Here is a 15506-nt window from a genome sequence, read left to right as displayed (position 1 = left end):
TAATTTACAAAATAGATAAATCTGTTGGAGTTAAATGCAAATTTTCTAAAGATTTTGAACTTTGGATCTTCATTTTAGGGTCCGTTTGGTTTGCATTATTATTTTTGAGGGATTTGAATATTATGCAGGGATTTGGATTGGAATGGATTTGAGATCATTAATGTGTTTGGTTTGTAGTATTTGAAACGGAATTGGATTTCATTATTTATAAGTGATTCATAAAAAAAACTGTAGAAATTTATAACAATAATTAAATTACATTTTTATTAATTGATTATTACAAAAGAAATATTTTTAACATTTTTTAAAACATTATTGTATATAATCCTATGAAATCGTGTGAAAGCTCGAGCTCCTTCTAAGGATTTCAAGATCCTTGTTTGTAGGATTTAAATTAAATGATGGGGGAGGGGGGTTGAGATTAAAAATGAATAATAGTCTATATCCCTTCTTACCTTAACTTTTATTCTCACACGATTCTTCAATTTGTATTCCATTATATTTTGTCTCGAATATTATTGTTAAAAGAATCATATTAGTACATTAAAACTAACAAAATAAAAATAAAATAATTATACCAAATACTTATTACACATCAATTTCGATATTCAACTAGCACTTTGCTTAAAATTTAAGATTAGGCTTTAATTGTTTGAATTACGTTATGGTTGATTTGTGTGGGAGCTTTTTCGATCATATTTCTTTGATCATGGAAACGGAGAAAAAATAACTTCATCCACCATAAGTTTTGAATAAAATGCATATTATTGTAATGAAAATTTATATTAATAGTCCATTCAAATATATATATGCATGGATTGCTCATACAACCAGTTCCTTTTTCTTGGTAACCGCGGGTGTGTAGTATCATGGATCCCTCGACTACGGTAAAATAAATCTTCAATGTCTTTGAAGGGACTCAAACTGGTGACTTATAAAGAATAGCACCAAAGATTCAAATCTTATTGACAATCAAGCTAATATCCCTCAAATATATATAATCTAAATACTAACATGTAGGGACTGATTGTAGCATACACATTTCGATTACATGTATGTTAATTATGATCTAAATACCAACCTTACTATGAACTATGCATCAACTTTGTGATTGATTGGTTTATCGATGAACTATTAACCAACTTATAACCAAGAAACTATTAAGCCAAGGAAAGGAGTGAACTAAAACATGATTAAACATCTAATCATAACTTAATTGGATTCAATCGACATATTAAGATTTGGTCTATACGTACCTAAAATCAAATGCAACTCCTAACTGAACATTAAAACAATAAGAAGATGTAGCATTTCTTTTTCTTGCCACAATCATAAATAAGGAATCAGATGGGTTGAGTTGGAGAGTTTAGGACTATCTGAACAACCTATTTTGAAAAATTATAAATCACCCAAGAAATCAAAGGATTCAAGTTTGTTTTTGAAGAGGGATCGAGTCCATCTAGGCCTTGGATTTAAGGTATGCATGATTCGTATCATTAAGCTTAAAAATGGTTTATATTTTGGGTTATTAAGCCATTTCTAGTTCTTGAGTATACCGTGGCCTCATTTTGGTTTCTAGTTTGTTGTCAAGACGTAGTGTAACCCATTTTAGGGTTCGTTAAGTTGAAATGGGTATAAAAAGAGGTGAAAATACATGATGTAATTAGTTCTATGAAAACATTAAGATGATGTAGGATGTATGCAAGTTAATTGAAAAGTTTAGTCCAAACATCGTTGTGTATAAAACAGTTGACTCTTTCTCGATAGTCAAATTGTTTTTGTTATAAAGTCAAAAATGCTTGTTTTATACAAAGTTTTAAGTTTGAAATGAAAACGACATACATATATATAAAAAAAGGAAGTCGTTAAAGATTAAACCCACATTTTGATGGATTTTGAAGGTTAGAGTGTGTTGTTGTCCGGAGTGAACTAAAATAATGAAGTTTTATGTGTTGTTAGAAATAAATGAGGGTATCAAGTATTTAAATATGTTTAAAGAAGAAGTTGAACATACATTGATTTTAATAATAGTTGATATTTGAGAAGATGAGTGTTTGTTGGATTAATGAAGAAACATATATTATATCATGATGTTTTGATGGGTAAAAATCCAACAATGATTGTTTTATGTTTAGCTTGGGAATTCAATGTTGGAACTACATAAAGATGAGTTTGAAAGTATAGCTTCAATTATGAGAAATTGACGTTTTATAGTAGTTATACCTTGTTTGTCTAGGTAGCAAGATGATCGGTTGAAAACTAGATTAAACTTAATCTAGCAAAAATGAGTTCAAGTAGTCTTAAAACTGGGTACACGTCAAATATATGCATTTAACATGACTCCTTCATTTCGCTTATATTTGAATATGTGGTTGAAAAATAGCATTCGATAGATTATATATATATATATATATCAATACGTTTGTTGTATGATTGTAAAAAGTAGTTAATGTAAGCGGTGTTAATGCAGGCTTTTGGTTTGGGAAGTTATTTAGATATTGTTTCATATTTCAACTGTTGAGGTCCCTTTAGGGCTTGAAACTATAATAGAAGCCTGTTAGAAAAGTCTTGTATATATATATATATATATATATATGTTGGGTTAAGATTAAATGAATTGGGTGTGGATGTGTCTAGAACATATTATGTATAGATATATGTGATGCATGTGAAGGGAAATATATATGTATAATATAATGGCAGTATATACGAGGCATGTGTGAATGGATAGGGAGGACCAGAGTATGCATATGCATATGTTGAAGAAAGATTCATGATATATGTTGTTGGTAAATAAATTACCTCATTGCTTCTGACTTTGCTTTCTTCAATGTCAACGTCAATGTCAATGAATTGAATATATATATATATACAATGAATGATATGTAACTAAATGTGTCAGTTGATCATTAAGTAACCAAAATAAGCTTTTATAAATAAAAAACTTAATTAATTAATTATTTAATACACAATCATGTACCACCTAATTAATTAAAAGGAAATGAATGCATATAACATATAGTAATTAGTGATGATATTTTTGGAGTGTAGGGTAAAGGAGTTGGATTGGGTTAATTAGTCATATTTTGTTGAATGAGTTTGTAGATGAATACCAAAATCAAAATCAAAATCAAAATCAAACTGGAAAGCGCGTGTGTGTGAGAGAGATAAAAATGGCTCCTATTTTTGATTCTAATTGCTTACATTCACACCACATGCATCCAAAAGTTGGACCACCGCACCATCTATTTGTTTATTTTTGTCCTCATTGGCTATTTCTACCAAAATATATCAAATCAAACTCATAAAATTAACCTTCCTTAACTCTAAATTATTAATATTTTCAACCCACTAAAATAATTAATACATTATTAGTAAATAATAAGCACTTCAAATATATCAACTCATTATATTAGATAAGAAAATAAAAAAATTAATTCATCATTCATTATATGTTATCGTTTATTGATTTTCTAATTTTTTTTTTATCTCCAACAAAGTCTAATGATATTGATTATTATTATCTCTATATGTTTGACTATTATTGTGCTTTAACAATTCAATGTTAAAATCATGTGCTTGTTATTGCTATATATTTTTGTTCGATATTTTTATCCATTTATACTTCTATTGACTATTGCTATTTAGTATTCTTGTTCTAATTGTTTTTGTTGATTACTGTTATCTATTTTTGCTTCTACATAAAATATTTTACTATTATTTGTCAATCAATCTATTGTTCTTATAATTTACGACGTATTTCATGGTTTTGTGATTAATTAATAAAAAAATTCTACTAGATGTATTTAATAATGTCTCTTATATATGTCATGTTCCATAAACTTTTAATTTTAACATCTTATTTTAGTTGAACAAGAAAAGAAGAAAAATAGAATTTAAATATTTTCATCAATTGTTTGACTTATGTATCTGTCATTGGGATTCTATCACATCACAAGATTCTATTTAAGTGCTCAAACAATCATTTATTGAGCTTGCATATTATATGTTTAATTCATTATTTATTCTTATTGAATTTCAATGGATCATCTTTTCTTTCATATTTTTATTGATCTTCATTTGTCTACTTGTATAGAAAACCTTGATAATCTTATTTATTATTGATCTCTCATTAACCCTCATGATTACTTCATTCACACGAATTTTCTTTTTATATCAAAATAACAAATATTTCTTGTTATTAAGATTTCKTTCCTCAGTAAATTATTAGCATTTTTTGTACTCAATTTTATATTAATGAAAAAAAATTATTGAATTTTTTTTTCATACTTACTGAGGGTCACTACAAGAAAGTGAGCTCTGACGATGCGCTTTTTAGGGATGACATGTTTCCGTCACAAGTTATAACGACGACATGTTGTTGTTATATATTTTTTCTGATGATAAATGAACTTTTAGTGACGACAAAAGTCGTTGTCTTGTTTCTTGCAGTGGACCATGTTTTTACGTTCGTTCAGGGCTATAAAATGTCAGGAACGGGCCTGGTTGCTCTACATTGATAGAGAGAATAATGTTTGACAAATATTAGTGAGTTTATAAAATGAAGAGATGATGAATTGAAATTTGAAATGCTTGAGTTGGTTAAATGTAACTTTTAGCCACCTTATTTTTCTAAAAAATATATATTTAAACATTAGGCAAGATCCCTTTTTGCAAAAAAAATATTTGTTTAAAAATATATATATATTATTTGGCTCATTTCCGTTGAATCGATTTTGCAAAAAAAAAAAATTATTATATAGGAGGAGATAAAGAATTTAAATGCAAAATTCTTAAGTTGGTTAAATTTAACTTTTGGCCATCTTATTTTTCTAAAACTGTTTGTTTAAAAATATAGAGTTGCCTGATTCTGGCAAATGTTTTTTTTTTACAAAAGAAATTTACTATTATTATTATTATTATTATTATTATTATTATTATTATTATTATTATTATTATTATTATTATTATTATGACAAATGTTTGCCGGTATATAAAAGGAGAAGATAATAAATGAAATCAATATATATTAATCAAAATTTGAGGTGTTACTTGGTTGTTCTACATTAGTGAGAATATAAATTTATAAAATGAGATGATGTTTATATGAAAAGAATACGAGATTCTTCTCAAAACTAATAGGGTAGGGTTTGTGACACTTTATTATACTGATTCTGTTTAGCCAACCTCATTTTTTTATTAAAAATCTTACAAGAGTGACACAAAATTTTGTGATGTTACCTCAGTTGTCCTATGTTGATAAGAATATAATCCAATGAAATGAGATGATGTGTATATCAAGGGAGGAGGTGATGTCTTTCAAAATTAAAAAGGTTTGTGACAATTTACAAAGTTCCTTTTCGGCCTACCTCTTTTTTTCTAGCAACTTTTAAAAAAATTAATCAAAAAATGGCATATGCTAAAAGAACAACCAAAGATAATGAAGATTTATGAGATTTTAATACTCTCAAATTTTTGATAGTGGTGTAAATTGTAATTTTTACATGCAATCTATTTCAGAATCCGTTAATAACTAAGTCAAAAACAAGCATTATAAGCTAAAATACAAAATTGGAAAGACTAATTTTGTGTACACTCATAATAACAGTTAATATTGCACATTTGCTTGCAACTAACCATTTTTGAACAATTTTTAATGTCAAAACATTATTTTTGCATAAAAAAATAAGAAAATGTATGAAATTATTTTTGTTACAAGAAACAATATCAATGAAAATATATCATTTATATTTAAATAACCCTAAACATGAGAATTATAGTAATGAAAAATCATGGTTAAAATCAAAGTCAACCAGATGGTAAAACCAAGTAGTAATTCTTATATTTAATATATCTTAGAGTAAAACTTAAAATGAATGAAGGTTTATCTTAAGAATAAAGTATTCTTCATCTCTTAAATAGTGGTTGAGTTCTCTATATTCACATTGATGGAGATATGAAAGATTAACAATCAATGATGGTTATATGAAAGGGAGGTTGAGATATCTTTGTGAAAACTCATGAGGTTAGCTTCTCTTGATTGATCCTCAAAATTCACATTGTTGGCTCATTTTTGGCCGACCCTCCGTATAATAACCAAAAAAAAAAAGAAATTGTTAGTCGTTAAATTTCAAGGACTAATAGTGTAAAACGATCAAAGTGAAGGGTTTAGACCCTAAACTTGAATGCAATTTAATGATAGGAAACTCAATGGTCATAAAACCTACGATCATTTATTATGGCTTATCGTTTCATATTCCATGAAACCGTCGATGGGATTTAGTATAAAATGGGAGTTTGTAGCTGTATGTGTAGTTGAGGGATAAGAATAACTATTGTGAGAAAAGGCGACGATGGACGCTGTAATGAGAGTTGACGGTGCTCTACATCGTAGCTAGTTTGGCACCAATCGGGAGACGCTAGCCTCTTCAGAGAACAGTTTGGACTACGAATTATACAGTGAGTTACACGTGATTTATTTTTAAAATGGTTGCATGCCTTATTCTCCAAAAGTTGTTTGAAGTTTCTCGAGAATTTTGATATGCTATATACGCATGAAAAGTTTGATATTTATATGTGTTTTGAGTATTTGTGTGTCAATGGGGATGTACTACGATATGATTTTGTAAAGACGAGCATGCTTTGTGAGCTTGTCTAAACTGTAAGTGCAGACATGTTGTGTGAGTTCGCCAGGTAATGCTGTGTGAGGTAGACATCTTCCATTGACGCTGTTGCTTTGTGATGTAGACACGCATCATAATATCTTTACTTTGTGAAAAATATTATTCTCATCAAGGCATACTAATTTATGAAGCTTCGTGAAAATTGTTTATTATAAAAGTTGTTGTTCATGCATGAAACCCGTGGATTCACTTGGCCTAAAGCTCACCCAAAACTTTTTTAAAACTTTTTCACCCGGGCGGCTATTTAAGTGGAAAGAAAAGTGCAATAAAGAGATAAAAGGATTAGCTCCAAAGAAGGATATGTGCAGATCAAGTCATTGTTATATAGAGCAAAGTTATGCTCCTCAAGATTGAAATTTTAGATGATGATATAATTGTAAGATTAGAAATTTTATTTTCACTGCAATGTAAGTGTTTGATCTTGGGATATTCATTATGATATATTGAAGCATTCGAAATTTTGGGATGTTACACTCCGAGCTCATGGGTTGACTCATTTTGGCCAACTTTTTTTTAGCAAAAAAAATGTTAACTATTCAAAATAAAAATTAAAAAAAATCTTTATTAGATTCAAGTATTTTAAAATCTTATAAGTATGTTGTGATTTTGGTTGTCTTTTGTCAACCTCCTTTTACAATTTCTTTTTGTTAAATCAACATATGAAATGATATTATGAGATTTAAGGTTTTTTTTTTGAATTGTAGTATGATTTTTGTTATCTTACAAGTATGAAAGATGATTGTATGCAAAATATATATGGTATATTAAAAGAGTGTATTTCTTTAAAAAAAATTAGTTGCCTAGAATATAACTTTTGACCGATCCTCCTTTTTACAAAAAGAATATACACACACAAGTTATTTAATTAAATACAAAAAAATGGCATAATCTTATCAATAGTAAAAACTATAGTTCATAACGTAGGGATATTTCAATGTAGAGATCCGTATCTATATAGGTATGCATATAAAATGAAGATTGTAGGGCATGAAGTAGTATTATGAAATTTAAGTATAAAAATATTCAATTGTGATGTTTTCCTTATTCATATTGATGGAAAACATGATAGATTGAAGGTCATTATACATATAAAAGAAAAATAGTAGATGTATGAAATATATTATGTTATTTATTTAAAATATTCATTAAAATCAACATGTGATGTCAAATACTAGTTATTATTAATGATTGAATGAGTAGCGGTTAATTTGAAAGCAAAGCAATAAATTAAGTTACATGTGAACAAATATAAAAGCAAAAGAAGACCTTGATTTTGGGTCAAAAGTCACGTACACCACCATTCATTTCATTTCATTTCATTTCATTTCATTTCGTTTTCCCCTTTTTCTCCATTCAATTCATCTTCTTTTTCTTGCCTTTCTACTTTTTCATATCAAACCCTTTATATATACATATTTTTTGTAAACTATTAATTGATTTATGATAAACGTACATACTCCAAAATTGAACCATAACTCATGAAGGGTAAGATATTGCTGTTATTTTAGATGGAGTGGAAAAAAGATGATGTTGTAAAAACATGGATCATCATGAAAATGATAAGGTTGGAGTTGACATTTTTCAAATATATATATTAGAGTATGTAAATTGTTTGTCTTTTTGTGTATTGTTTAATATGGAATTTTGGATTGGTTGAAGGAATCAAACAAAAGCCCTAACTAATGTTGAATTCTTTGTTTTTTCTAGTAATATGATGATGATCAATTTCACAGATAAAATAAAATGAATGAGATGGATTCAAACATTTGACTTTTATATACAACAAAGTTGCGTGGATCCATTCTCAATAGCTCTGTTTCAATTCTCATTTCTCAGTCCGTCCGGTATATACATACATACATATATTGATTTCTTCAAGCCCCCAAAACTAAAGAATCAAATTAAAACAAAATCAGAATACAAGCTAGATAGCTAGTAGTACTTGTGAGATTGAGATTGATCGGAGGATTCACTTTCATATATGGTCGACAATCGAAGCCTAAATGATCTAACAGCCAAACGAGCTTTCCTTGAGGAATATCTCTGTATTCTGCGAATGGATCCCGATCTAGACACTCCTATCTGTTGCTTAGCAGTAGTGGTCTCAACCAAGCGCTTACTTTGATCCACAATCACATTGATCTTGCTGGTTTCCATGACCACAAAGGGAGAGATCTTAGATTTGCTTTTCCTCTTGTGGGTAGTAGGGGTGGGTTTCGATGATGTAGAAGAGGAAGGAGTGCGTGATAAGGATATGTTGGTAGTGTTGAGGGCGAGGCTGGCCTTGACTGCGAGTGCGGCCATTTCGGAAGCAGTGAGACGATGGTGAAGCTTAGAAATTGGTACAAGGAAGTAGATCTGAGCAGCATCAAGCTCATCGTGGGCATCTAAAGGTGTAATAAGTTGATCATAAGACAAATTGTCGGAGTTACAGAGGAAGAAAGAAGGATGGGATTGAAGAACATCAGAAACAAAGACGGGAGTAGAATAAGGTCGCAATTCACCTGTAGGAGATATGACGAGGGCGGAATTGGTATTGGAAACAACAGACTGATGATCAGGGGAAGAGAAACAACCACCCATATCTGCTTTTGATTTTGGTAATCAATTAACAAACAACGATGATGATGATATCGAAGAGAGAGAAAGAGAGAGAGTAATGAATTATGATGATGATAATGGTGGTGGTGGTATGGAAGAGAGAGAGAGAGAGAGAGATTGAAAGTGTGTAATGGAAAATGGAGAGAGTGGAGGGATGGAAGGGGTATATATAGACAGTTATATTTTTTTATTTAAAAAAAAAGAGAGAGAAATTGGATATGAGGGGATGCTTAATAAGCGATGACGCGTCGTCATGGAAAAGGAGGGCGTAGAAATGGAAAGCTTGGTGAGCAAGTTGTCCTCCGCATCCCCATCCTCATCCTACTCGTCTCCGCTTACATCATACTCTTTTCATTTCCATTTATGTTCACATTTTAATTTGTTATTTCTTTTTTTTTTAAACAAATTTTTTATTTCTTAATTTATACTATAATAAATATTTGATAAAAATACTTGAGAATAATTTTTTATACATAAAATATTATATATTACTTAAAGTTGAAGATTACAAGTATATAAGGTATACGTATAACTTATAAAGTTTTATGCTTGAATTTATGTAACTAAATGTCGATAAACATAATTAAATATTGGATAAATATTTTATTTTAAATATAAAAAATCTAAAATATAATTAATTAAGATAATTATTATATTATAACAAAATATTTAATTATTATTTTTATAAGAATCATATTATTAAATCAAAAATAGATTACATTAAAATTGAAATATTCTCGTTACATTACATAAATACTTTTATAATTAAAATTAATAAATAACCATTTGTAAGGTTTTAAGATTGTAAAATGATAATAACATGATATTGTAAGTTTGTTTAATAGGAAAAACCATCACGGATACAGCGGCAATGTTGATGGGAAATTAATTATGTGTTGTTTGTAAAGCCATCCCCATCCACATCTACATCCACATCACAAGTGCTTATTTCTTCTTCTTCTTCTTTTTCCAATTTATGACTTATTATCTTTACTAATTAATCTTAATTATGTTTATAAATTATTGTCAAATTGTTATTTACAGATAATTCGTAACCCGTAAACATATTTAATGTATGATAAATATTGAAATTTATAAATATAATAATATACTTTATAAGGTGATCAGGAGGTGAAACCTCTTTGACATATATAACTATTTATTAAATTTCATATTTATCATTGAAAATTACTTTTAACCTTTTTTTTTTTTTTCAGAAAGAAACTTTATATCCCACCATATATATCAAACAAATACCATTACTAACAAAATAAAAATAAAATAAAAAAAGGCCCAGGGAAGACGACGATGTTTCCATCACTCTTCTTGCAAACCAACATAAGGATGCAAATCCTTGAGAATGATTGCTACGTAACTATTTCCAAGAATACATACCGCAAATTCATGGAAATTTTCAAAAATATATTATGGGGTTTGATTGAAACAAGTAAAATTGGTATGTTGAAACAAACATTTGACAAAATTGTACCAAATTTCATACTTTATGAGTAAACAATATGTATTTTTCGTCCTCTTGGTTTGTTATAAATTATTATTTTTGTATGTTATGTTTTTGAAATTATTGTATCATTAACAATTTATTTTGTTTTCATATATCATACTTAAAAAAAACAGTAACGAGAAAAAATGTAAGAAAGTTGATGATTTCAAGTTTTTAAGATGATATGTTTTTGTCCGTAAAAAAGAGTTGAAAAAAATGAATGACGTAAACAACATAATTAATTATAACTAATTATTCATAAGAACATATATAAGAAATAGAAAATAGGTGTAGATAATGATATAAATAAGAAAATCCTTTAGAAAATAGATGAGTATTTAATAAAGTACGGTGAATTATAAGTTTTAGAAAATTTGAGATTTATAAAGAAAAAAAAAGAAGAAATTGAAATGAAAATTGATTTTGTTGAGTTGAAGGGGGAAGCAATGTGGAAAAAGGTGAAGGGGTGTGGGAGGGAGGGAGGGATGCATGCATTGATAATGGTGGACGGTTTGATGCAAAATTAATAATTCCATAGATTGAAATTATTGTATTAATTGAATTTGCAACATATATATATATATATATATATATATATATATATATATATATATATATGGATGTTGGATTAATTATGCAAACGACATAGAGATAGTAAGGGTAGGCCGACCATATCCAACACCTTTCAATTCATCACCTCTTTTTTTGTTTAATGAAAATAATATAATATCAAATAAACTCCGTGATGGATGGTAATGATATGCCGTCCCATGTTTCTTTAATTCTTCCTTCCCTCCTTTCTTTTGTATTTTTATATATATTACTCATTAATAAAATCCTATTTTCTTCAAATAAAAACATATATACATATACAATACCAGAAAATAAATATTAAAATGTGAAAGAAAGGAATTGAAGAGTGTTGAAATTAATTGGAGGTTCTCCATGATCCTGTTTTTGTTTTTGTTTTTGTTTTTGTTTTTGTTTCTATTTCTGTTTTTGTTTTTGTTTTTGTTTTTGTTTTTGTTGAGTAGCTAGCATCCCTATCCCTTGTGTTTTTTATTACACTTACACTTGCTTCCGTTCTATATCTATTTTCTATACTTGCTTTAAACGACAACCACGTACCAACATGGGTTTAATATATATATAATTACACTCTCTTCCCTTCATTCTAGCTAGCTACACTTGCTTAATAATATTAAAACATTTTTTTTTCTTTCTTACATACAACCTTTTATTAAAAACAAAACAAACATCCCTACAAACAAAACCATAAAGACTAGAAAAGAGGAACAACATAACCTCAAGCCACATCAAAAGAAGGGAATTTAAACCAAACCATCTTTGAGTCTTGAACCAATCCAATCCAATCCAATCAAAGGATTTAAACTAGATATATATTACCAAAAAGACCATCGCCAGAATTTAGCCCCTTCAATATACAAGCAATCCTGAGATTCAGTTGCAATCCAAAGAACCCCTTGCCACACATCCTTCAACAATCCCGTTATTTGCCTCCTACCATCGAAATTCAATTGACTCGGAGACGGAAGAAGCTAGAACAAAGTTGACATTCCACCATTTAAATATGCAATTCCATAGCAACAAGGGGACCTTGCAACCTAATACATAATCATTCATCATGATCTCTATGAAACGAGCAAAGCATTGAACTTAGTTCGATTCCTCTTCAATTGAGCTTCTGAAGAAACGGTAATTTGCCCTCTAAGTGAAGGCATTCACGTTTCTAGGAACTAGCTTATTTCATAACATGGCTTTATCATCAACAGAAGATTACAGAAATAATTTATCCACCGTATACCGAAGAGATCAAGTGTTGAAAGATCCCTCCAATATAATTGGAGCCTACAAGCGGAATTCCTATCGGAAACTTTAGGAGTGATATTCTGCAAGAAAGAAATTAAGTCAGTAAAATCACTTGAAGCTCTCCCCCAAGAAGGACAAACCTAATTACAATTTCCACACCCATATCCCCTCAATCCAAGTGACATGATCGTGAACTTGACTTTAGGGTTGCATTCTAAGCGAAAAAGTCTAGAAAACCTGCTGCATGACTTGAAATTATCCACTTATTTTCACTACTAAAAGGAAGATTTTTACCTATGGATGTTTCCTTAGGAAGTCCGTCACTAAAAGGGTGATTCGTCAGAAGACCATTAGAAAAGTTGGTGGATAAATTGTTGGTGGAAAATTCAAATTAGTTACAAACTACTCATATATTTTTGGGGTGATATGTTGGTATATACTTGAAAAACATCGGATCTTATCGAACCATGAATATTTTTTGGGTGATTCGTCGATAATCACCGATGGAAATTTCACTAGATGATTTTTGTGGTTAAATTCATTTGGTTTGTAATTTTTATCAATAAATTTTTTTGTATATTTCCCATTTCCATAAATTTCCCAAAAGAAGAGTGGAAATTTAGTCCAAACCCATCTAATCACCACCCTTACTATGCCTAACCCCATAAAATTTGTATATTATCCAATAAACATATTGAATCATATGTATTTTTTGTGTGACGTATTCCTTACTGGTATCGTTGTGTGACACGTGTTATGGGCATATAAAATTCTTCCTCGCTCTTTTGAGAAGATACAGAGACATGAAACAAAGAGAAGTAATAAAATGACAAACTTTCCAAAACCGATTTTAAGACCTCCAAAGAATATCAACTTCCTTTTCTAAATTACCAGGTTATTGTCACGTTCTGCTAAGAGGTTATCCAGAAATAGTAATGCATAATATACTGGATAAATCAAGAGAATGGAGAAACCTTAAGAAGAGATAAGCAAGATCTAGAAGGATCCACACATGGTTAGAGCTTGTGTAACTAGAAGCTTCCTTGTAAATATATGTAAATAATTTTCTCTAATAAAAATAGCGGTAGCTTTTCATTTGTAAATCACACTCCACGTTCTAGACTTTGAGTAATAGAAGCATAGAGTGCTCCCAATCTTCTTAACATTCTTGTTTGTTCATCTTTACTAGATATTTCTTGTAGTTTAGTTTATTAAGGAAACTAATCATTGATCATGTATTAATTGTATTTCCCTTTTCTCCTTTAAGTTATATTTAGATAATTATTGTGATTGATATTATTTATCATAGAATTAGTCGTAGATCTCTTCTTACCATTGTATGTATATTGTAAATGGCTATTTATAGTCTTTGTATTCTGTCTAATAATGCACAAACTTTTCTATTCAAATCAAGCTCTTATATGGTATCAGAGCCTCCATCTCAAACGAGAATTGATCCTACTGCACCTCCTTCTTACATGGCACCAATCACGGTTATTCAACTCACTGCCTCCACCCACTTTAACGTTACCCTTACTAACGACAATTTTCCGGTATGGCGTAAGCACGTCTACTTAACCCTTAATGGCCTTGATCTCATTCACTTCATCACCGGAACCAAGTAGGCTCCGACGGAGTTCCTAGACGCCGAAGCCACTAAACCAAACTCGGATCACTATCCATGGTTCCGACAGGATCAAATCATTCTGGCGGGTCTTTTAGGCAGCTGCTCACCCACCATCCAACTGATGATTGCATCGGCCGACACCGCTCAGGAAGCGTGGGAACGATTGGTAACCAGCTATGCGAACTCATCTCGGTCTCGCGTCATATCGCTAAAATCCAAACTTGCATCCAACCCCAAAGGCACTCGCACCGTCACGGAATACTTACGTGATATGAAATCAATCGTCGACGAACTAGCACTTGTTCAAAACCCGATGAAAGACGAGGATCTCATGGTCCACATTCTCTGTCAATTAAGCGATGACTTCAAAAATGTTGCCCAATCACTTCGACTACTTGATTCAAAACTCTCCTTTCCAGAACTATTTGAGAAGCTTGTTGATTTTGAACGGGAACTTCAACAAACAACTGTTACGCCACCCCTTATGGCTACAACCAATTTCACCCAAAAACACTCAAGGACTAATGTGTAACACCTGGAAAATTTCCCTTTTCCCAGGTCTGTACGCGTTTTAAAAAAAGATAAGATTTATTTAAGGTATGCGTTTTCAGGTACTTATCCGTGTTTAAAAACTTTTTATAAAAATCCTCCTTTATGAAATATACAGGAGTATATGTATATAATTATATATATATATATATATATATATATATATATAAGTTATCTTAGGGAGGAGGGTACTTTTGAATTTATGGGAGTACCTTAAGGGTGCGTTTGGTGCGTGGGACAAGGTGGAACAGGACAGAACAGGACACACTTGTCCCATGTTTGGTGTGTTATTAAATGGAACTAAGTAGAACTAACATGAACAAGGATGGGACACGGGTGTTCTACCTTACCCCCTGGAACTAAGTAGAACAGGGTATTTTTTACTAGTCTACCCTCACCATCGCTTCCTTCCCGCCTTCCCCTACCTCTCCATCGCACCTCCATTCATCAATCGGCGACCGGCGAGGCGACCGGCGACGGCAGAGGCGACCGGCGAGGCGACTGGCGACGGCAGAGGCGACCGGCGACGGCAGAGGCGACGGCAGTCCGATCAATCGACGAGTTCCTTTCCATCGACCATCGCACCAGGTACACCATCGCACCATGTATCACATCAGGTACACCATCGCACCCTGTATCACATCAGGTACACCATCGCACCCTACCTATCCTTCATCAATCGGCGATTCATGTTTGCTGTTTTGCATAACTCGAT

The 15506-nt window shown here is 30.7% G+C and overlaps 1 protein-coding gene across 1 annotated transcript; it reads right to left on the bottom strand.

Moving 5' to 3' along the window:
• Window positions 1–8615: 8615 nt before the first annotated feature.
• LOC112507306 lies at window positions 8616–9266 on the bottom strand. Its single transcript, XM_025111841.1, has one exon. The coding sequence runs from the start codon at window positions 9264–9266 to the stop codon at window positions 8616–8618; it is 651 nt and encodes a 216-aa protein (XP_024967609.1).
• Between the last annotated feature and the right edge of the window lie 6240 nt (window positions 9267–15506).

This window comes from Cynara cardunculus (genome assembly GCF_001531365.2).
Source record: "Cynara cardunculus var. scolymus isolate 2C chromosome LG 1, CcrdV1, whole genome shotgun sequence".
NCBI lineage: Eukaryota > Viridiplantae > Streptophyta > Magnoliopsida > Asterales > Asteraceae > Cynara > Cynara cardunculus.
Note: the sequence above shows the minus strand (reverse complement) of the source record. Positions and strands in the feature narration are given on the sequence as shown.